Raw genomic sequence first — 24,727 nt, forward strand, 5'->3', positions numbered from 1 at the left:
TGAATGGTAATTTGGAATTTCTACACGCGCCATGGATTAATTATATCATGGCTTTACAAACCCCATACGGCTGTTTCTCTGACGAAATAATACGGGATTACCAGACGCCTTTGCCCAAATTCATACCTTCGTCTCGATGGAGTATGGACCGAGGCAACCAAGAACGGCAACAAGTGACAGAATGCTACGTGCCCGCTTCATCTGGAGCCGCGGCAATATTATCCGCCGCTATTAAATACGTCCTGGAATATACTTACGAAATTTAATTTCGTTCAGAAAAGCAGAATAGTGTTATGTGTGAATATTTCAAAATAAATAACATTTAACTTGATCGTTGTGTTTCTCTGCTAAGTTAACAGGCTGTTTGTCATCAACATCTTTCTGAAATTGGTCCCATTCACGTGGAGAGGAACATGACGACTGGTCGTCTTGTTGACAAAAGGGAGATATAAACATCTTGTAGGTATATAGAAGTAAAAAAAAAGTCGAGAGAAATATGAGAAAGCGGACCCCAGGTCACGCGATGTGAAGCGCAACAGCTGATACTACTGGGAACTTAAACACAAGAGGGAAATATTTCTTTCATCTGTAGGTACTCAGTGATTTTGTATTGGACTCGAACACACCAAATCAACACACTGTGCCAATATCATTTTCATTTGTGCCGGATGGCCTACATTTGTGTAGGTACAGTCACTTGCAGGGAACTTGACTCTTTCTATGGTTTTGGTTCGTATAAACATGAGTCGTTTCTCCGCCGTTGACTAATAACCATTTTTGCTCCATCCCGTTGTCAAAATGAAAGACTCTTAGTGAAACTTTTCTTCTTTTCAGCTAAGAGAACCATGCCGGACTGGACCTGGTTGTTGTTGGCTGCGGTGTTCGGCGCTGTTTCGGCGCTGGCGGTGCCGCTGGCCATTCTGATTTACTTTTTGCGTCCTTTTGAGAAGAAAGCGCCAATGGAGGCGCAGTACAGCTTGCCTGTCACATTACCACCGGTAAGTGACTCTTTGTGTATTCATTTAAATACTAGGTTAAGCCTGCGACTTTGCTCGGGCACATTGTTGTTTATCGCAAATCCTACAGGAACGAACAGTCTTTTTTCTGGGATGAAAGGGACCTTAAGGTCTTTATCGGCACTCATTATGGCTCTAGTCGTGGTTTATACAATTTTTGCCCGTGAATTGGAACCCAGACAATTTCAAGTTCCTGTGAGAACTTCGACAAATTTTCTGAGCGCTCCCTATACTGTCTAAGGAACAAACATGCCAAATTAATTATATTTATAGTTGAATGGCCTTTCAAGCGGTTACGCTTTTTTTATTGTATGGAAAACTAACAGCTTAATAAGTAGTATGAAAAGTACATAATAAAAAGCCATAAAAAATATGTAATAAAAATCCGAGGTACCAAGTGTTTTGCGAACTATGCCAAAATTTTAAAGAGTTTCATTTATCTTGTATCACTTTAAATACTTATTTATTGTATCCTCATAAGTTACCTTTATTTTTTTACATCGCTCGACTGTCTCAAGTCTGTTTTATATCTAACATAAAATTCGTAATTCTTATCACGAGCAACGTTATGACCAAAATGGGCCAAATTAGATTTTGTGGGTTCTCAGATGACATCAATGCCATAATATCTCTATAAACATAACATTAAATGAATTTGAAATGAGCCCCGTCGTCCCGAGAGACTTCAACGACGTGTAAAATAAACGCGGGCAGTTTCATTTCATGATCATTGATCATGCTCGCCGGCGGCGTTTTGTATTATTCTGTGCGGAGATGTTCTGCTTTAAAAAAATCTCAACTCTAGATCATTAGATCTCAACTTACAATGTGCATATGTTAAAATGTACAAAATATATATAATCATTCACATTGGTTTTATTAATTTTTTATTAGAAATATAACGATGATATACCTATATATTTTTTGTTTAAACCAGTTTATAATTAAAATATGAGATAAGAAATATAAAGATATTAAATTGTGTATTTATAAAAGAAAGAAAAAATCCAGAACGATCTTAAAGATACTGCCGCTGTGATCGTTCATTATTTAATAGGTGACCCGGAAAGAAACAAGGTTTTGAACTTGTTACTTCCTTAGCGGATGACGAGGTCAGCATGCAGCGCGCCAGGAATACCTAATGTGGTGTTGTTTGATACAAAACTGGTTTTAAGAAAAAAAATAGTATTGTAGGTGCTTAACTTTATTTTTCTTATAGTATTGTTTAAACATTACTAATATTCCCGGTTTGAATCTTATATATTAATACCCTCTAATAATAAAATTACTAATAAATTTTCTAAAGGGCTAATAATTTTAAAAGCATGCCAAATTTCATGCACTATGTTGTTCATGTTTCTGCTGTCTCATTATTTATTGCTACATTTATTGGTGGAGGTAAAGTGATAGAGTCTTTTCTATATACATAAAAAAATAACTTATAACTAAATTTGCAAGTGCTTTATGATAGTGCATTTACTACCTACATGGTTGCCGGTTGACCTAGTTTACTACGATGAGCAAAACAGGTACGAAATTTTAACTTTAAGATTTTACCCATGTAATTACCCCAATTTCCACAGCGGATAAGTAATTTCGTCTGGCCCTCTTATAATCTCGTCAAAAGCATACTGACTGAACCTTGCAGTAAATGGTCAAAAAATATGGTTACACATCCAGTTGCCTGAATGTGCCGAGAAACGAAATGTTTTCCCACATAGTGAGAGCATCGTTAAGTATTCAAACTAATGTGCATAACTTTGAAAATAGTTAATAGGCATAGTTAATGGCAGGAGAATTAAAATTGTTTACTACCTAAATGTACCTACCTATGGTGTAATACGTATTTCTCATTAGTAAGAGACATTACAGAAATAGACTTTAAAACAATAACGTTAACCCATTGTGTGTAGGGTATAATACTCATAATAGTATCTAAGTAAAGTACATATATCGCTGGATCTATCGGAACGGAAATGTGCGTTTCCATTTTCAATTTATCGATATAAAAGCTATTATCTTCGTTGTTATTTATAGATCCAAGTTGTTTTTCCCCGTTATTTCATCAGTAGATAGACATGTCAATGCCTATCGTTCTGTCTCGACAGGACAGGACTCTGTACGACACTCCCAAAAGTCTGTTTTGTGCCATTCTAGTTCTTGAGTTCATTCGTTTAAATATAAATCTTTACTCTTTATAATTTATTAGTGAGGATGTGAATTGAATGTGAAGAAGATGAAGAAAATGCTGCAGTGCAGTTTGTTACCGCTTCTTCTGCACTGACGCCTTGGAAGCGGCAGTAAACTTAGTTTTTAAGTAATTCATTTGACGTCAACCAAGTTGTTAAACCATACGACAATTATTAAGCGATATAATAATATCCTATAATAATGAATAAAAAAATTTGTTTTTTTTTTTTTTAATTTACGCGAAGGAATACGAAAATTTTCGTGAAATTAAAAATTAAAGTAGGTAATTGAACTGAATGTGAAGTTTTATCTTACTTTACCTTTTAGCGGTTTAATAATGCATATTCTTAAGCGTTAAGGCCAATAATGTCTAGTGTCCTAGTTACTAATGTAATTGAATATATTCACAGTAATAAACTTTAAGTAGAGGTAACAAAATTGGCGAATAATGATGACGACTCCTAAAAACGCAGCAGTTAGAATGGGTCGACCTTAATAGAGCCCTTTTAATTAGAACTCGCTTCACCCTTATAAACCATGTAATCAAACCGTAGCTGTGCTGACATTTTCCACAATTTGGGTCGCTGTAAAATTTCGTTTATGAAGCAAATTACATTATTGAACCAGTTCGCAATATCATTTGCGGTACAATTCAACTCTGTACGTAAGATATCTTCTGGACAAGAAAGGGTTAGGTATTTATGAAAAACAAAAACAATATTTTCGTGTAACTGTCAGTTTAGCATTTAAGAAGTTTTATAGATACCTACAACATTTATTTTACTAAAGAAACGAATCTAACGGCACTTTCACTACATATCTCAAACAAACCATGTAGGATCTTTATTTGATACCTGAGTAAATACAATCATAAATCACGATCACGCGTCTTTCCTGGAAGGGTAGGCGGACACTAAATCTTTTCACTGCATTCTCTTTTTATTTCATTCACAAATTTTGTATTGGCTAGGAGATATTGAACGAGCTGACACGAGGGGCCGGCTGCACTCCCGAGGGTGCACTCAACGCGATGCTGCAGTTCATCTTCCAACAGAGCACAGCAGACACCCGCTGGCTGCGCAGAAGAATGGCCACAGAACTGGCCGAGCTACTGGCCAAGACATCATCGGGGAAGATCTTCGAATCTTTAACGGTAAGTAATTATTTTTCGTTCGCACAACATAGACTGTATTGTTCTCATCTAAGCATTTTGACTTAGAGCAATAATGGCTACAGCCAAAAGATCTTGTTTTGACTGTTGACTTATTATTAATGAAACTGTGCTAATTATTAAACGAAACATACGAGTATTTTGCCGTGCCACAGTGGCAATTTCATGTTTCTTTTTATATTTTTCTGCTTTTCATTTTAAATTTAAATCCATGTCACCTTGACCTTACAGCTTCGTTCACTGGAAGTTGGCACAGAGTTCCCCATTATCACTAACATGCGGCTTCTCAACGGAGAGATGGAAGATGATGGAGCGAGGCTCCGGTCTCTTGACCTGAATTTCGACCTGGCGTACGATGGAAACTTCAGGATCGACGTCGACGCTGTCATGCTGCTGGGAAAGATAGCTAATATTTCAATCACTGGTAAAGGATATTGTACTTAATTTTTTCTTTCTTTTGCCCAACATTTAATTTAAGCTTTGAAAAGAAAACAAAACTTAGGTGCGCTGCATATTTTTACGCATACTCGTCAAGTCGTCATACACACACAGTAAATAGCCTGTGCATATCCAGAGTTACATATTTATGAAATGTGTTTATTTCTTCATCGAATTAATTTGTGTCGCTCAAACATTTTTTAATAAATATATTACGCGATCTATTTAATTAGATGTTGCAACCTTTGTTGCATAACACTATTTAGCATCTAGTTCAAACTTTTGTAAAACCTGGCAAGTTATGTCCATTATTTTTTAAATTTCAAGTGGAGAGTATAAGCGGGAAAGTGCGAGTGATGTTTCGCCGGACGCCTTACACCCACTGGGCGCTGGCCTTCGAGACCCAGCCGAAGCTGGACTTGAGGGTCCGCGGCCGGTTCCAGGGGCGTCAGCTCAAGCCGCGGCTGGCGTCGCTCGTGGCTGCACATATCAGGCGGGCGGTGGCGCAGAGGCATACCCTGCCGAATTATAAGATAAGGTTACATTCATTACATAAAATTAAGTGTCTTTTTCGAAGCAGTAGGCAGAAACTATAGCTTTCACTTGCCAATTCTTTCGCTTCATCCACGTACGGTCTCTTCATACAAGTTCATCGATTAAGGGTAGTAGTCTTAAGGCCAATAGTCGGGCTATTGGCCGAGACATCCCCAATTAACGAAATTTTAATTTAATAAAGAGATAATTTTGGGTAGATATAAGATTTCATTCATTCATTTTCATACAGTCCTACATGGTTTAATTAAAACAAACAAACTTAATCTACACATTAATCAAATTTCCAGATACAAGCCATTCTTCCCGAAATCAGAGCCAGGAAGTGCCGAGACTGAAGATGGGCCAACTCCACAGGGTCGTCTGACGGTCAGACTGGTGGAAGTAACGCGGCTCCAATGGTCTGGCGGGATTGGGACCGTTAGAGCTGCCTTAGCTGTGGACTCGCATGGCTGGGTGAGTTCACCATATTCCTATCTTGTGTCATTAATAACAGCCAAGTTGAATGTCACAATAAGAGGTATCTCCTAAAGAAGAATCGAATTCAGGGAGATCTGGCGGTCAGACTTATCTAAATAATAAACTAGTCCTTTTAAACGTCTTACAAGTTATCAATATAATCAATGTGTCAAATACTATAATTTGATATAAGTTTATTTTGAAGGGCCACCTCATTTATGGATAAAATTCAAACGCTTCTTATTATCTCTGATTCCAGGTGTCACTTCGTCGTGGAGTTCTAGTGTTAGACATAGTTTTACCAGCAGTATCGGGACCTCTAGGACTGGTCTGCTGTCAGGGAGTCGGAGTGGTCTTGGTAGATACTGTGGTACCAATGTCACCGGCATATAGAGCTGATTTGAGAAGAGATGATGTGGTATTAGCAATTGACAACAAACCAGTGAACAACGTCGCCCAGGTTTGTACTTTCTTTTGTTATTGCTGTATGGATATTATATAGCTGTCATAAAACTGAGTAACCATGATGGATCCAATACGGGTTTGGTTTACCTACAAAGATTGCAGAGGTAAGACGGAAGGCGCTTCGTAAAAAACATGACTCACCCAATTCAGGGTCTATGATCAAAGGCATACCCCGGGCTCCTCTTCAGAGTGATGAAGATGGAACCGGGACTAAAGCCAGAAGGTAAAAGCTATTTCAACATACAAATTGTGTTAAATACTAAGAAGTACAGCCCCTTCCCTAGGAATAGCAAGTTCTCATTTCTTATATCATCATCCATAGGTGGGAAAACTACTAAAATGCGTAGAACGGCGCGCTGTCACAGTTCGAGTGCGTCGTGGCGGTACTACTGCTGGCGGTATGAGAAGAGAAGACAGCCTGAGTGCGGGGGCGGCCGGGGAGACCAAGCGGGGGATGCGGACCAACTTCACGTTCAGAAGGGTCTCGGAGGTGATGGAGGGGGTGCGGCTACAGGGCATGCGGGCTACGGCTTCAAAAGCCAATCTGCAAGTATGTACAACTAACCTAATTCGAATTTTGGTAATCCAACTTTAAAACTTTTATTTTTACTTTTGTAAAGGAAAGTATTCTGTTCACGGCACCTTTTCGTTTCCAGGAATCAGAATCTCCTTCAAAGTCTTTGGAAACACAAAACGAGACTGATTCCCAAACAAAACAAAAGGCTGAACCTGTTCGACAGCACTCGAAGGGGCCCGAGCCAGGCCCTGGGAACTTCGGCTTGAGAAAAAGAAGATGCTCAGTAGAAAACAAGTCTTCCGACAGCTCCGCCGGCAGTACGCCACCAGCTTCCGGGGCGAGCACACCTCTCAGACAAGCCACTGTTATAAACAAAACAGTCAAACATCCGGATATACCCATAATTAGAACAGATTCCTCAGAATGCAAGGTAACGGAGAAGGTTGAAGCATTAGATGAAGAAGATCAGCTTTTTGAAACCGGAGGTCCGAGACAGAGTGAACACGTAGAAATATGCCAAATGTTCTGGACGAAAAGTATACAGTTAAAACCCATTATACCTTTTGATGAAGAAACAGAGTTTAAACTAAATGAGAACCATAAATATTTAAATATAAATATTTGGGCTGCTGTACCTGGCGAGAAAGACGAAGTGTTACTAGGATATCTGAATATACCACTAGCATCTCTTCTAGCTGAATGTCAAGATTCAACTGTACCACATCATATGAAGAGATATCAATTTTTACCACCTGACGTGGATATTAAATTTAGGTAAGACAAGAACTCCGCTTAAATTGACTTTTATAATGATGGCATCTTCATTTGCTACATACGCTTTTTAATAAAATTTTCTGTGCATCTGTAAATGCAAAAAAACGCTTCCATTCGTCCTGAACCTTCGAAACGGTTTCATCATTTTAGAAGGTATTTAAGTGAACCATAAAGGAAGATTTATTCATTTATTGCATTTCAGCAAAAGTCACAAATTATCATCTCACCCCGGCTTCGAACCTTGCCTCTGCTTCGGCGATGCCCTCGTGTGGTGGGAGTGGGAAGGCGCTGGCATCCATCGCTCGGCGAGCCGCTCGGCCAAGGAACCTGCCGCGCCTAAACCTCCGAAACCATCGCGCACCGCGCATGACTTCGTCCGAACGCACTTTCATAGGTCCACACAATGTGACTTTTGTAATAAAAAGGTAATTTTAGAAAAACCTTTTAAAAGTAATAGAAATTACATAACCTGTTATAGCTATTAATTAAGTTAAAAATAATGCATGCTACGGCTGGTTTTTCTTACATCGATAGATACGTATTTTTTTTTAAGAAAAGCGAATACGTGGCCTGCGCAGATTTATACCTATATTTAAGTCCGCCTTTTGCACATTTTTTTGTGCAATAAAGTTTTATTAAATAAATACACCTCTACATAGTGTCAATATTTTTATAGTAGAACCCAATTAATTCGTAACTGTTTTTATCTAGATTTGGCTGAAAGATGCAATGCAATGTCGAAACTGCGGCCTCTGCTGTCACAAAAAGTGCGTCGTCAAGTGCCAAGAGTCGTCTCCTTGCGTCCCTAAACAGGATCAAGGTATTAAACCAGTACATATAATATTTAAAATACATGAATACTTCTGCTCCTTCAATGACATAAAATTAGAGCTCCTTACTTTTCAAATGGAGTAGAATAGATGTTTCTTTATTTTTTGCAAAGAAAAAGACGAATGAGATCGTGTTTATCCAAGTACCTAACAACCAAAAATAAAGAAAAAAAAAATATCTCTACGTCTCATAACATCATCTTTAAACCGACACCTCGTAAAATTTCCAACACCGACAACAGAGAAAAATATTCAGAAGTCTGCGTTTTTAATATTTGAATATGAACGCATTTCCTTTTTACTGTTTTTTTTTAATAAAATCTTGAAATATTTGTTACACTATCAGTCAAACTGGGCACTTTATTTCCAAATGAACCTTTCAATTCAAGCACAAATGTTTGAAATGTAACAGGTGAATAATGATGATAAAAAAGGAACAGTCGAAAAATCTTCTGAACTTGTATAAAGTTAGTTACTCGAGCTTTCATAAAATACTAGTGAATCAGAATTCTAAGAATTATCTATTGCAGCTAATTGTTTGCTCGACCGTCTTACAAATCTGCTGAAAACAAGGTTTATTTGGGTTGGTTTACTCAATGTTTTGTATGAGCAGTCCAGTAAATGAATCACTTCTTTGTTGTAAATACTTTTGGTAAATTGTGCATAAATTTCCTTTATGTACTTGAAAATATGTTTAGTAAAGCATCCAACGAAATTAAAACATGTATATTTCTGAAAATTTCAATTCGATTTTCTCTTCAAAAGGAATTAAATTTACGAACGTGCCGCGGTGTTGAACTGTTTGAAAACTCGCCAAATATCTTTATCCGTAACTAATAATGTAAACGACCAAGGGCAATAACCTTGTTTAAATATGCCAATGTATTTTTCAATTAAAAAGTTATTTAAGTCGCAAAACTCCTTCAACTAGACAAAAATTAAAAGTAATGCAGTCTCCGAAACTTAAGAACAACCAGAACTCATCGAGAGAAAGAAAATTAAACGCATTTCGGTTTTGATAAAAGAATATTCTAGTAAATGAGACAAATTAATGTGTAGTTTATGTAGCTATCCGAAAATAAGATACTGTTAGATAAGTATGTTTTACTCGATCTAATCTTGGTATAAAGACATTATAATATTTTTTATGCATAATGCTACTTACTGAAATAAAACTCATGATGAAACAGTAAATTTCCAAATATATCATAATGCTTACAATATATCAAGTGCAATGTGTTACAGTCGTTCTAGCAATCGAGTTAGAGTCGTGTGAGGTCAAAATGAAGTCTATGACGATTGCGTGATTGCGTCGTCCAAACGCGGAAGACTGCAAGAATGCTCCACTTCGCATTTTTATTGCTAACGAGTTTATAAAGTACACTACATAGTGACATTGCATTTTTTTTTCTCTTATTTTATTAGTATCCGCGTCGTTGCATCATTAGTTAGGTTAATTATTAATAGTAATAATTTAGATAAATAATTCGTTGCAATTTTCGGAAAGCTGCGTGATCTTATGTAATGATTTTTTAATGTTATGGGGTGTAATGAAATATAGATTTAGATTTTTAAAATCAGACGAAAATTCTAACTTATTAAATATCAAATCTTTAAACAGATTCAACAGGGCTCAATTGTCCTCCACCCGAGCTTATAATGACCGAAGCAGATGCTGTGGACCCCGACTCCGAAGATGAACCAGAGAGGAAGGATTCCTTGGATGTTCACGAGGAAGGTACTAAATACTTAATGCCATATTGATAATAAATTGATCTTTTATTTAACGAAAGTATAGGCGCCATTGTAATTTATTACATGTAATACCTAACTAGTGCCTAACATTTCAAGTATCTTTTAGTTTTTTAGTGAAAATTAATTTTTAATATTTTTATTTCTATTGGTTTTTAGCTCACACATTGTAGTAGCAATCATTTTTCTGTCAAAATGACGTATATATTCAATTTTTTATTTTTTAGTTAAAATTAAATACTTACTTTCTTTGTGTTTCTTTTGTGCACAGACGAATTGTTCGAATGCTGACGAAGGCAGACACATAATTAACATCGGACACTCCCAACGACTATCCACATAGATATGTTCAGGTCTATAAATGTCCAATTGATTGTCTCAAACTTCCAATGGCCTTTCAAATCCAGTATTTGATGTGAAACATTTCCATCTCTAGTGACCCTTCAATAGTCTTGTCTTGTGATTTGTGCTAGATTCCATTCAACGTCTTCCACCTATCACTAACTCACTGCCTGTGATCTTGTTAAATAAATTAAATAATGAACAACAAACCAAACAAAACAAACAAACCGTGTGGTTCCCGGCACCAGTACAAAAAAAGAATAGGACGACTCCATCCCTCTCCCATGGATGACGTAAAAGGCGACTAAGGGATAGGCTTACAAACTTGGGATTCTTTTTTTAGCAACCTGTCACTATTTGAATCTCAATTCTATCATTAAGAAAAATAGCTGGACGTGGCCTATCAGTCTTTTCAAGACTGTTGGCTCTGAACCCACAAGGGATATAGACGTGACCATATATATGTATGAACAACAACAATTTTCTACTAAATACTTTCGTTTTCGATAGAAAACCACTTTTGAAAAACACTTTGATGATATGATTGTTCGCCAACGACTTGGTCAACCAAGTCTCAAAAGTGGAGAGAGTCTCTAAGAAGTAAATTAGTGTCATATGAATATTATTCAATAATGTAGTTGATAATACTACCTACTATTAATCTCTAGAGAAAGATTGTCTCGTTAAATATTTTTTCCCAATTAGCTACAGGTATGAGTTCCTAGTTAGCCAACGATTTTTTTATTGCTCTTGTCCTTTAACGCTCTGCTTAACGCCAAGGATTGCGAGTGGCCAGTATTTTAATTAGGAATTTCCAAAACAATGAAACATGTCTTACAACTAACTAGTTCTCAAATGTAGCGCACATTCCGAGAGGTGTCAAGCGGATACGCAATATTAAAGTAATGGATTAAAGTAGTTGTGTAAAAATCAAATACCATAAAACTTATACAAACGTTAAAAACACGAAACAACATCGCATGGATTTGTATGTATTGTTTCGACACAACAAACATTTGTTCTCTACTTACTTACCTTACTCTTATCTGGCATACAATAAATGTAATCTCTTGATTACACTACACTAGTTTAAACCCACAGCTTCACCCACAAAATTCAGCACCAGCTACAAAAGAATAAGTACATAATATAAGTTGGGATGTTATTGGCGCATGCGGCGCGGCTGGCTGCAGAAGGAAACGTGAGCGCTATACTGCAGCCGGCGCTGCGAACTTTTGCAAACTTGTTAGAATATCTATTGTAATAAGACTTTTGAAGAGATGATACTTAAAATTATTAGCAATAATTCATGTCTAAAAGACAATACCACAGCACAAAGATAAGAACTTGACCACTTTCTTTCACATAAAACACGTGCTCTACATTACATGTGGACCAACGGAAGATTACAGTGAATTGTAAACTTCATTAAATGTCTCCTACCCTTCATGATTTTGCTTTGTTTACGTGTTATGCTAAAATAGTCTCTTCGGTGACAGGCGGTGGTGCGATGAGTGCCCTGGTGGCAGGTCTACGGCGCGCTGGCTCAGCACATTCGCTGTCGGCGCCAAAGACTTGTGCCTCATCGCGGTCTCTGCCTCCTTCACCCAGTCATACACCCAGGTAGTTATTGCTCTGAAATAAACTATTTTGATATATTTAAATCGTTTATTTGGTACTCAAATACGACTGAGTATGAAATTAACTATTTTGATTGTTCATTCTATTAAAAATTGTTTTTCCGTTTATCACCACTTTAAATAAATTGTATAATATTATATCATGAATAATCTGCTGATTAAAAAACTATGCCAATTAAGATCAGCTTTTCCTAAAATACACATAGTTCAGGTATTTGATTAGGTGAATCAACCAATCTCGTAGAGATAAAATAAGAAGTAGTAGGTAGTAGTTAGTCGTAGTGATAAAGTGTAAAATTCAGGAAAGGTTGTTATACTTATATAGGTAATCTAGTTTTATTTTGTATGTTGTATTTATATCAGTAGGTATTCTAAGACTACAAAATCTGCTTCACCTCATTTTAAAATAGACGGTAATCCGTCCCAAATTTCAACATTTATCTAGAGCACACAAACAGTCCCTAGTTAAAGAGACGGCAACACTTTTCACGATTAGTCCTTGTAACGCAAAGGAAGCAGTCTCTCGAACCAGTGGGCAACCCGTTCGGCGCGTGCGGCGCGACGTGGCTGCAGAAGGGAAACGTGAGCGCTATGCTGCAGCCGGCGCTGCGGAGCGCGCTGCCACCGGACGCGCTGCTGGCTGCCGCCAGGGACTCCGCTCCTGAACTCGCGGCTAGGCTGTCAGCCCAACAAATACACGAAATGGTAAGTTTTGAATACACTATTCTACCACTACGCATTGCATATTGAATGAACTATGGATATTCCATTAGTGATATTCTTGTTTTGGTTAATAATATTATATATTACCCCCTCATGCTGTTCGAGTAGGTATGTATGCTGTAGATGCTCCTAGGAAATGGTTAAGGACGTAGTAGCAGGTAAATCAGGACACATAACAACTACCGTTCGACCTCCTCCGTAACCCCGTTAACAAAGAAACCCAACTATTTCTTCCACTAGCATCTATAAAATTCCAGAAGAAATCTAAATAATAGATTGCTCTTCCATTAAATGGAATGTATGAATTTATCTCATCCATATGTTATCATAAACGTAGCGACAAGAAGACAGTGTTTATTCCAATCAATCTTTCTTACAGCTCCAAGCAGTTCGTGAGGAACTATCCGCGGAGGACGCGTGCGCAGGCGAAGAAGCCGGTGAGAGCCGTGCATGCGCACTGACAGCCCTCATGCTGCACTGCTGCGCTGCGGCACAGCTCGCCCAGCAGCGAGCGGATGCCGCACCCACTTGATGTTATTAAATTACTGTTCAATGTCAACCTTTGTCTTTTATTTAGCCCCTTGGTTTGAGAGCAAGAGAGCTTTTAAGAACAAGTAGTAAATTGTAATGTTTTGTGGAGATTTTCTTGCAACTCTGAGATGCTTTTAGTTGTAGGTAGTCTCTTTCTTCGCCGCATTACTATTCCGTAATTTTTCTGTAGCAAGAAAATTATATATGTTCGTAATAACTATTTGGTTGACTGTAATTTTTGCTTGCATCGCTAGGTTTTAACATTCTTTTTCTGTTATGAAAATCCACTAATATTACATTATGTCTCCAAAGATTTAAAGTTTGATCAATTTGACGTCGACAATTTAGAGTGCGCAGAAAATTTCAATCAGTTTTTGCCACGTTTTCGTCTAGTGACCTTAACATTGCTATAAACACCTTAACTAAAAATAAAGTTATTTTCCCAAAACATGTGGCGATGGCAATACTCTCATCTAAATACTAAACAAAGAAAGATTCGAACACAGAATTGAAAACAGTGGTAAAAAAAAAAATTGCTGCTCGGAAATGTGGTTCTTATTCTGTAGTTGGAGAACATATTTTAGATCGGCAAAGTTTTGGGTTCAAAGAACGTACAGTACTGCGTCGTATCCGTGTGGTAGGAACTGGCTCGAGTCCAGCTTTTCCTGAAATAGCACAAAGGATCGACCTCAACTTTCGCGAAAAACTTCTGCGAAATGTCAGCGGTCGCTCGTGGAAAATTTAATGCGTCACACGCACCGCGTGGCCGCGTGCGCATGATTTGTACGTTCTATGTCCTTACATTGTTATTTTATAGCTGTTTTTTTAATAATATTTTCGGCAGAAATTAGTATAAAATATAAGATAGCTAAATGATTTACCTTGACTCAACATTTCCCAAGATAAGTTACCTAGGTAGGCAGTTTAAGTTATTATTTTTATATAATCTGTAGTGAATGTTTGATATGTATGTTATTATTATAACGTCCAACACAAGTGAGAAAACAAAGTGCTCATCACTTTTTTAAAATACAGCTACAACAGCTAGTTCCTAAATTTATAAAATAGGAAATAGGTAAATGGAGCGTACTTTTCCTAAGCCGTAAGCACACTTCTATTCGTGGATGTAATGCAATAAATTTCTTAACAAGAAGCAGATGTTCGGGAAACGAGGTCAAATTATAAAACCGACAGACGCAAGGTCTGCGGGCAATATCAGCTAGAATGATGAGCAGACATAGCAAAACAAGCAAACACACAGCAAATTGACTAAAAACAGTAGAAAGTAACATTTTTGTTCTGCTAAATAGACATGTTGCAATTTTAGAAAAGATATTTATTTGGGAAGAAGTATTTTTAACTTGCTTTCTTTCCACCTGTAGTCATAACATATTTGTAAATCTGCTCGCATGTTTTCCGGTATAAACATTATAAAGAAAAGATAAATATAAACAACAGTCGGATTTTATTAATTCTGCAGTGAATGTTTACATCTATTCGCCAAATGAACACGATCACAACAAGTTGTTTTAAAGATACGTTCGCTTTCCATTTTCTTCGAAATCATAAATTGCGTAGTACACCGTATTATAAGTTTATTTCCATTCAAAATGAATAGATATTAATCGGGCCACGAGACATAGGAATAAACTTTTGGCAGGAATTCAAGGTTGGGACAAACGAAATTCTACGTCTTAGTTTGGCAAATAGGACAGAAAAGTGCGTTGAACGGACGCACTGAGGACGTCAACGGCCTAATTGACGCAATCTCAGGTGTCACGTACTGTTGCCCAACGAAGAGTTGGGCCTTGAACTTCTATCACCACGTGAGGATTAAAAAGGCACATACCTAATCACCGCTAAGCGAGAGACATAGGGCAAGTTCAAAGTTCTCCGTTTTGAATGGGCGACAATGATCAAATACTACTGATGCTTCATTTATCTACGAAATCCAAGTCAATGAATTTTCATGGATGATGAATTTTATCCTGATGCTATCCGGAATATCCCTTTATGAAAGATTATTTATTTCCTTGTGGATGTTAAAAATCGTAAATATTTTAAAATGCAATAGATAGATATTATAAAAAACTTTTGTAGACAACGCACTCAGCAGGTAAAATAGACCCAACAGCTGATTCAGCTGCGTCGTTACGGTCAACAATAAAACAAAATAAAAATGATAACAGTGACTCGGGCCATGAAACTCTACTTTCCTGATTTTATTTCTTGCGAAATACTATGCCAGCCAGTTGAGTTTAACAAGGCTGTTAATACTTATGAAGCAGAGTTTCTGAGAGAGTTATTAAAAATAAGACATTGGGAAAGCATTGAAAAGAAAGAAGTCTTTAAAGGTGAGTTGAAGTCTTTTACCTACTTATTAAAAAAAATCTGTAAAACGAGACTAATTCTTTCTAACTCCTTAAATGTAAGTAGTATAGGTAGATAACTTTTGTTTGTCGAATTTCTTATCTTTTAATCTTCGTTCTATTTTCAAATAAAAATGTGTTTTTGAACTTAACCCACAAATAGACTGTGAAAAGTTCGATATCAATGAACTAAAATTACATAATGATAGTTGGAGAAAGTCCAATATTATCATGCACCGTGCATTAGAACGAAAACATTTTTAAATTGCTGCAATCGGGTGCGCATCGAGCGAGTCGCAATAAATTGCGATACATGCTCACTAGGTAGGTACGGCGATGGCTCAGTGAATTAGGCTGGAAAATTTAACATGGCCCCAACCCGTCCTTTCACATTGAGCGGATCAACAATTACTCATTCAATTGATTAAATATGGCAAACAAAGCCGATCAGATAACACTTTTGACATCGCAAATCACAATGCCCTTATTGAAAAAATTGACGCGCGGTCAACTGGAAACCAGCTGGAATTGTTTATTCGAGCGCAAAACGTCCCTTTGTCGCAGGACATGATGTTGATCTCAATGCATTTTCCGGGTTTTCGCGAGCCAAGATAATTGCGTAGCAGACGGAGCGAGCGAGAAGATCATTTGTTGTTGTTGTGTTCTCTCTCCCGCACCACGCTTCTTTGTTTGGTACGATATAAAGGCTGGTCTTGAACGCGGCGCTCGAATTTAACAGAGTGCTGCCGTACGCCTAGGCGCATTTGCGTTTCGGAACGGTGGTAGATGACCTAAGCATACGCGATTCTTTCAACTTGTGAAAGTATTTCACTGTGAACCCGACCTTACCGTGAACTCAAGGATCGAGGAATTGTGCAGTGACTGTTGGTGATATTGAAGTGCAGTGATGAGACCCCCGACGGAATACGATGGTGGCGCTCGCGTGCCGGCCGAGGCGGAGGAGCCCGTGGATGCCCGGGCGCCGGCGATGATGATCTGTGCAAGACTGGCTGGCCGAGCTATCATCAGAGTTGTAGGGAGATGTGAAGATGCTCAAGAAAATAGTCAACTTGGTAATTATTTAAATCAAGCAATGCTTTGTTAGCATTGGTTTGTTAATAAACTAGCAACGTTAATTTCATACGGACTAGTCGCCAATATCTTTCTTAAAAATTCCTAAAGATTACGATAATAATATTTGAAGCGAGTTAGTACTTAGTTCATCTAGTTAATTATAATTTAATCTGTAACGTCATAGCAGAACTTGCCAAAATATGTCGGTCACTTGCATCGTGATCCAATAACCGACAAAAGAAAATCCGCAAAATTAACTGTTTCCGTGCATGACATCGTTCTTGCCGCAAAAAAAATTTAGCGATTATTACCTTAAATGAACACATAATGAAGTTGCTTCTAATTAGACGGAACCTAACTAACTAATTGGGACCAATTAATCACAAAATGTACCGGTTTTCTACAGTCTTAGGAACTAGGTATCCTAGAAACATTGTTTTGTTATTTCGATATGTAATCTGTCTACGCCAATTGTTTGGTTTATCTTATCGGTCAGACGAATAACAAGAGTACCTAATAATTGGGTAAAATTACTAATTTTACCGTAATTTATCAAATTAAGCAGTAAATATATACTTTATTTAAAAAAGTAGAAACTAAAAAAATTAAAAACACCAGTGAAATTTCTGTACCTGCTGAACTAAAAAGAAACCAAAATAAGTAGATTATCTAGGCACTTAAAATTGGCGCGAGAATAGGTACGTCACCATAAACAATAACCAAACTTTGAATACCGATACAACAAAATTATACTAACTTGTAATAAATGAAAGGAAAACTGAAGTGAGCGCGTCGCTGACATTACCATTCAAAAAAGCATTTAACAAAATTACGAAAGAAAACTTGATTATCTAGTTAAACAGTTAATTAAATCAAAAAACTTACAAATTATTAGCAATTACTTAAATAAAGTGTTTTTATATAATTCTGTTTCGTGAAATGTATATTACAACTCTTTTGTTAATAACAACGTTACTTTACCAAACATATTATTACGTTTTGAGGCTCTGATAAGATTTTATAAGCACCTGTTAAAAAGATAACCATATGTCGCACTTAATTTATGCATTACCTAGATCTTAGATTTGATAAAGGTACTTGAATCTTGTCCGTATTATGTCGGTAGTCGACATCCATCGACAAATTATTTATTGTTTATTAATAACAAAATATACATTTACTTATTTTAAGCTAAAGATATTGTTAGTCTACTGTCTTGTTGAACTACAAAAATTTTTATAAATAATTTACATACATGCGTATGCCTCCTGCGAAAAAGCTTTGTGATAAACGATTAATTATGCGTGAGTGAAGCCGCGAGCATAGGCTATGTAGTTTATTAAACAAGTAACTTTCCAAATTTAAGATTGTGTGTGTTTGATTGTGATGTTGCGTTCAAATTAAACATGTTTTTGAATACCTATACTGGACCCAATACTGGATTAACTTAACACATTAAGGCGTGAATAATCGAAATTAAAAACAAGTTTTACCGACTATGCCGTTTGAGTATTTAGAGATTTGGGTTAAATTACGTTGCCAGGTACACATATTTCTAAACATTCCTACATATAATTACGTATTTGTTCCTTACAGGGTAGACAGAGCCAACAGCCTTGAAAAGTCTATAAGGCCACAATAATTATAACTAATACATTTAAAGTACTACCTAACTACCTAAAATTAACGTTCTCTACTGTAAGTACTAAGATTCTTTAGTTATATTAGTGACAGCAAACTATCATCTCTGCTCATTCAGTTTCTTAATTATTGCAGACCATTCCACTCACCGCAACCACTAGCCCAGATTCCAGTTCACGGCTATTATCGAAATATATCATATCATTAGTTTCAACAAGCGTTACGTGAGTTATGGACTTCGTGATTTCCTCATTTATAATACACGCACATATATAATGGACGTTGCGTTTGCTACAGAAGCTATATTTTTTATTTCTTTTAAGTCGTATCGGCATATAATCCCGTCTGTCGCAATAAAAAGGTAGTTAAAATCTACTAAATGAATTCCACTGCGACGATAAATCGCCGAGTAAAGTCATTATAATAATCTACCAACAAACACTCGAAACGACTTTCTGTAGAACTTTTTGTCGCATTACGCCTTGTTACGGTTGATCTCATTGAGATACCGCAAAGCAACGTTGTGCAAGTCTTGTTAAGACGCATCGTGACTTAATTTCACTAAAAAAAATTATCCCCTTCATTTCCTTGATTTTTGGGACTTTAAAGTCAAGTTAGGATCACTTTTAGTAATTTCATATGTTGAGCAATGTTTACTTTTAACTTTGTTAAGAAATATTACCAGTGTGGCCTTGTAGAGTAGTGAGATTTGTAATATAACTGTCGCATCATTGGAAAGATAATCTTGAGGGAAATATGCCTCATTTACGCAACGCCGGAGTTTTAAATGAGTGTTCTGTTTTGTTACCTTTCGTAAACGAAGATATCGCAAAAGTTGAGAAACGTGCCGAGGTCGGCTTACTGGAGTATTGCTGGCCTTTGTTACGGGGATCAAATTTATGTGTTATAATTAATTCTTTGTTAATGAATGCGGATATTTAGCATTTGTAACTATTAAAGTTTTATTTAAATGACTCTGTACCTACACAAAAATAGTGCATTGATGAATTATTGCTTGATGGCCTACCCAACGTAATCCTAACAAACATACATTTTTACGTAGTAGTAACTAGGAATAGTTTAAAGCTATCCGTTCCGAATAAGTTTCATTTTAGAAAACTAATGAAGTTTTCAACCTTCATAGTTTCTAAATATAAAGACCATTCCCGGAAAATTATCTCGTGAGATTCCGTCATTGACCGAACCGCTTTAATATCTCGACCCGAAGTAAGGCGCAATTCCCAAAATTAGACGACATGTTTTGGAAGGAAACCTTTTTGCGCAGTTCAATCAACTCGGACCAACCTAATTTTATCCGTTTAGAACTAAACAAACACAAATGTATACTGATCAAAGTTTCTATTGCGTGTAATCAAATATTCACGAGTCGTTTTAACAAGGTTGTTTGGATCATAAAATCATAGATAACTCGACAACTAACTATTTTCAGAGTAGGTAACCTACATTTAAAGGTAGTGTAAAATACTTGTAGGTAACTCAAAGTACAAGATATAGTGAGTAAATCAATCAATAGATTTATTTCAAAGACTTTTCCTCGGAATCCATAAGTAGCCACGGAAGATTACAATAGTCAATTGCAAACGACTTGTGTATATCACCAGAAGTAGGTGATTACAACGAACTCGCTGACATGCGGAAGACGAACGAGCAATCATTAGGTACGTTTGTGCTACATTACCGTGTTTTCGCAGACAATGACTTTGTTGTTTAGTAGTTAGCTTATACGGGTAGAATATCTATTGTAAGATTTATAAATCGGTTGAACACAAGCCGACCTTAACTGTACAGTTTATCCATACATGGTATGAAAACAGAGGTCACTTACTTGTTCGACGTAGTAGGCACTTGTTATACTTAGTTACTTCCTTGAAACTTGGAGACAGTGATTCAAATACGTTCTTATTGGAATACTCATAATAGGGTCAAATAAAATGCCATACTTGAAGAAACTTGCTGAAAATGTTATTAGCTACTTAGTTATCAGCATGCTGCAGCTTTTACTCATCAGTATACTGTTACAGAATACAATTATTATTTTTAAAAAGTACCTACTGAGATGTGTTTCTGTAATGGTCAATTTATTGTGCTTGTGTCCATGCTAGTCTGGAAGCGAAGAAAAAATATAGTGTGTGCCGGTTCCTTTTGTTCTCATGTACATATATTGCAAAAAATAAACAAGAGAAAGGCTAGGTTTTATAGGGTTTTTAAGGGCGATGGGATGGATGGGCGATGTTGCCAGTTGAATGGCTCCTAAAAATAATAGAATGAAGTAATGAACTTGCTTTTCAATGATTGAATATGTTAGAATTTGAGAAAATAAAAATTGTGATTTTTGAAAAAGTTCGTGAAGACTGAGTCAGTAGCATCTAGAACCATAAACACATTTTAAAAACTAAACGGCGTGACAGTTGTACTCAGCTGATTGTCAATGTCAAACTTAGAATGACAAAATGGCAGACAGGCGCCTTCGCTGTAGGCGCAAACTGCGCAAAGGCGCAAACCAAAACACATACAGACATTCATATTCAAAACAAAAAACGTCTTGCGAGGTAGACAAGCCAATAGTCTTGAAAGATTTATTCTATTCTTTTTTCTATTGATGACGAACCACACATCAAACCAACACAAAACAAATGTTTGATTTGATGTTGAAATTCACAAATATTTACAATGTCCCTCCAATAATATAGTATACGATATAATCTGAATAATTACGAACTAATTTTGTAACTGTAAAGCTATAAAAAGCGTAAAAGTTTAGGTACGAGTGATGTTTAGCTGCTGGCTTTCTAAATGAATTTAAAAATAACTCATGTGCCAGCGCCAGCTCTTGAGTATGTTTCCAGTCGGAACAAAAACTTTAAAGCGTACAAACGATGGCTTTGGCCGTAACTCGCGTAGTTCTTCGATGTGAAGAAGCACAGGAATCTCAAGCACTGGGTATGTCAATTTTAAAAGCTATTACTGTCAAGTAATAATAGACCAACGTAACAAATCACTAAAAAGACGAGCTATGACGTAATCACATTTTCGTGTCTAGGTTCTATTAATAATTGTTTTGAATTCCCAGTTTCTATTACAAAGTACTGCTCCAATATTGTCTAAGAATGGGTTCATCATTTTGCTTTTATGTTATAATTTGATTGAAAATCTCTAAATTTTCACTCATGCTTTCTCACATGTAGTGCAGTGTAGTTTGTTCCGCCGCTTCTTCTACACATGCGCTTTGGAAGGAGAAGTAAACATTAGATTAAAGTTATGTGATGTCAATAAGTATTTACCATGTATCCAATTGTGAAAATATTTTTTTTCTATTTAGAATGATAACAATGAAATTAAACAAAATACCTAACCTCAAACTCTTCTTCTTTTTTTGCAGACTTATCAGAATGCCAACTGATGCAAGTACCTGATGCAGTATATCACCTGATGCGACACACGGAACTCAAGAGCTGTGATCTCAGTGGGAATGTCATCACAAAAATTCCACCAAAGTTTGCTGTCAAATTTAGTTTAATTACAGGTACATATACATAAACATATCTATGCATTGTTTCTATTATTTTAGTACCTATATTGTCAGTATATGATGTGTAAAGATTATATTTTCCAATATAAATTATGTAATGAATAAAAAAAATTTGGTGAATGAAACCCCTTTATACGAGGCCATCTTAAGCTCTCTTTTAGTGCATCTTGATTTACTTTACCAGTAGTTCCTGAGATAAGCGCGTTCAAACAAACAAACTCTTCAGCTTTATAATATTAGTATAGATTATTTATGGTTAAGAAACGTAATAAAAAAGGTTAAATGGTAGCAAATTATACAAATATTTATAAATTTTCAGAGTTGAACTTATCAAACAACCAGATGGCGAGGCTGCCCGATGAGCTGTGCACCCTCGCGTGTCTCGAGCGGCTAGACATCTCCCACAACACATTTGTGGCCCTGCCCGGCATTGCCTGCCAGTGTCCCAGCTTGCACACCTTACTGGCACATCACAACCAGATTATAGGTACATTTTTGTTTTAGAACTAGCAACCTGTCACTATTTGAATCTCAAACCATCATTAAGCCATACTACATATGTAAGCTAAACATGGCTTATCAAGACTGTTGGCTCTGTCTTCTACACCAGGAATATAGATATAATAATATCTATCTTTATGAAATCAGACTTTACCCAGTCTTGCTACATAATTGTGTCCCATGAAGAATATTTTGTATAAGGGACAACATGTAGAAACAAATTGTCTAAATAATAGAGACAAATGTATCAAAATTCATTGCATGGTTCAAAGGTGGATGAGAAGATTATGGAGGACTTTGATTTATGTAATGTTACATAAATACTATTCATAACATGAAGCCTACCAGTCTTATGCAAAAAACTATTAAGAAATTTACAATTATTGTTTCAGAGGTGGACGTCGAGAGATTAGAAAGATCTCGCGCCCTTGAGTATGTAGACCTCAGTGATAACCCCATTCCTCCCCGGACACACGACCAACTGAAGCAACTGTCGCGACCCTCAGTCTCCGTCTCGGAGAGACAAAAAGAAGACTGGGAAGAAGACCTCATGATATAGAAGAACAAGCTATTTTTACCTAATCTTTGCATTCAGGGCCAGTATAGGAGGACATTCGGTATAGCCTTAAACACAATGGCTGGCCTAAATGTGAGGCAGTATGTCAGCCTAACAATGTTACAAAAAAACTGGTCCTAACTCAGCTGTGATTTATCTCTGTGAATTGAGGACAATATCAACACAAGTGTGTAGTGAATTTGATGATTGTGCAAACTGTGAATAAATGTTTCACAATGTGTGCTCAAAATGCGTACTTAATAAGCTTAATGAAATTATTACTTTTTAATGAGGTTCTATTTTATCATTTTATTGGATTCAATATTACTGAAAGTATGAATAGAATAAAAATTTAGTATCAATTATATAAGAATGACAATGTTTGGATGGATGCTGTTGATACATCTCACTCTATTGATTACTAGTCCATCACTTAAGTGCAATGCTTTTAGAAGTTCCAATAAGAGGAATTTATTAAGATAGTTATAATATGGGGGCAACAAATGAGGTAATTTGGTGTTATCTTGATTTTTCTACTTGAAATGATACTTAATGAAATTCTTGGCGTTAATTTTTCTGAATAACTTAAAGCAAAAATATTTTGCTTAATAATAAAAAAAATATTCTTATTGATTTATGAAAAATAATGTAAATTAAGTTTTTACTTGCTATTTTATTTTAGTTGCCCAAAAAACACAAATGTGACTGACGTTCGAGTCGTCGAACATGACTACTTTTATAATCATAAGTACATTTCATAGAATTTGTATCACTAAGCGTAGAAATAAGATTTTGTGATGTGTTTTATAAGAAAATTTACTTATGAAATTGATTAAAATTTGAAAACTACATTTAATACGATTTTATTATTTTGTGAATGTAAATTATTTTTAACCTTGGCGCTTACCTACAAGTTAGGTTTAAAGAACGATGCTTTCAAACTTAACGGTATAAGCTAAATAGTTCCTACTTTTTTTAATTGTTCGGTACTGGTTACTTCATCAATCCAACAAAAAAAAATCATCATGTCATTCACACGTCAGAAAAACCTGAAGGTCTAGCGTGTCGTTTGGTTAAATAAAATAAATCTAAAAGCAAAATATAAGTATGGCAGGACATGGTGTGGAAGACGACCCGAGCCTAAAAGGCATCAGTCGATATTTCAACAGTCAAACTAATAGAGGCAGGGCTAATGTAAGTCAACTGATCTTCATGGTTTAACTCATTATATGAGAATTAATAATTTATTCGTAACTCGTGCTCAGCCAAGAAGACTAGTGGCAAGCTCGTACTTTGCACTATAGCAGTGCCTTTCGTTGGATCTCGCCTTATCTTATGTCACGAGACCAACTTACAACATAAACATATTACCTAAAGTCTGTTGTGGTCAGTCTTGTTGTGAAAGGGGCTAGGGCGTGTAGAAGGGGTAAATCAAATAAACATGTACCTAACCTTGTAATCGACAATGTTGATTTCTATTCAATAGACGCAAAGTTGAGAGATTCCTTCCATTGGCACCAGGCGTTCTAATCCAGCTATTTTTCTGCTTTTGGAAATTCCAACTTTTTGTTACAGACAGCTAAAGTAACATGTGCATGCATAGCTACATACTACGTTTATAGTAAATTGTTCAAGT

General features: G+C 36.3%; 2 protein-coding genes and 1 long non-coding RNA gene across 4 annotated transcripts; 2 read left to right on the forward strand and 1 right to left on the reverse strand.

The window, feature by feature from the left end:
* The first annotated feature begins 845 nt into the window (after positions 1–845).
* On the forward strand, positions 846–13,428 carry LOC106129351 (PDZ domain-containing protein 8). Its single transcript, XM_060954402.1, has 14 exons — positions 846–998; positions 4,177–4,359; positions 4,609–4,801; positions 5,143–5,353; positions 5,658–5,823; positions 6,086–6,286; positions 6,614–6,841; positions 6,948–7,582; positions 7,785–8,007; positions 8,294–8,402; positions 10,034–10,150; positions 12,006–12,129; positions 12,659–12,851; positions 13,249–13,428. Exons 1-14 carry the CDS (start codon positions 846–848, stop codon positions 13,399–13,401), a joined length of 2,889 nt encoding a protein of 962 aa, XP_060810385.1. The 3' UTR covers positions 13,402–13,428.
* On the reverse strand, positions 12,003–20,696 carry LOC132904350 (uncharacterized). Its single transcript, XR_009657559.1, has 3 exons — positions 20,558–20,696; positions 20,331–20,458; positions 12,003–12,141 (listed from the first exon to the last, which is right to left on the reverse strand). It is a non-coding gene; the product is annotated as an uncharacterized LOC132904350 (long non-coding RNA).
* LOC106129449 (leucine-rich repeat-containing protein 40) lies at positions 16,306–23,947 on the forward strand. 2 transcript variants are annotated; one of them, XM_013328012.2, is made up of 4 exons: positions 16,306–16,842; positions 21,885–22,028; positions 22,354–22,521; positions 22,928–23,947. In XM_013328012.2, exons 1-4 carry the CDS (start codon positions 16,677–16,679, stop codon positions 23,092–23,094), a joined length of 645 nt encoding a protein of 214 aa, XP_013183466.1. In that variant the 5' UTR covers positions 16,306–16,676; the 3' UTR covers positions 23,095–23,947. The 2 variants fall into 2 exon arrangements, with proteins under 2 accessions (XP_013183466.1, XP_013183467.1); XM_013328013.2 differs by lacking the exon at positions 16,306–16,842 and adding an exon at positions 20,952–21,445.
* The last annotated feature ends 780 nt before the right edge of the window (positions 23,948–24,727 follow it).

Source organism: Amyelois transitella, chromosome 4, assembly GCF_032362555.1.
Source record: "Amyelois transitella isolate CPQ chromosome 4, ilAmyTran1.1, whole genome shotgun sequence".
NCBI classification, from domain to species: Eukaryota; Metazoa; Arthropoda; class Insecta; order Lepidoptera; family Pyralidae; genus Amyelois; species Amyelois transitella.

Excerpts from the sequence above, each read along its gene's own strand:
- LOC106129449 (XM_013328012.2), top strand. The coding sequence starts at position 16,677 with ATGAGACCCCCGACGGAATACGATGGTGGCGCTCGCGTGCCGGCCGAG. Across the intron at positions 22,029-22,353 it reads CAAATTTAGTTTAATTACAG|AGTTGAACTTATCAAACAAC; the intron begins GTACATATACAT and ends ATAAATTTTCAG. Across the intron at positions 22,522-22,927 it reads ACATCACAACCAGATTATAG|AGGTGGACGTCGAGAGATTA; the intron begins GTACATTTTTGT and ends TTATTGTTTCAG.
- LOC106129351 (XM_060954402.1), top strand. The coding sequence starts at position 846 with ATGCCGGACTGGACCTGGTTGTTGTTGGCTGCGGTGTTCGGCGCTGTT. Across the intron at positions 6,842-6,947 it reads CTTCAAAAGCCAATCTGCAA|GAATCAGAATCTCCTTCAAA; the intron begins GTATGTACAACT and ends TTTCGTTTCCAG. Across the intron at positions 8,008-8,293 it reads GTGACTTTTGTAATAAAAAG|ATTTGGCTGAAAGATGCAAT; the intron begins GTAATTTTAGAA and ends GTTTTTATCTAG.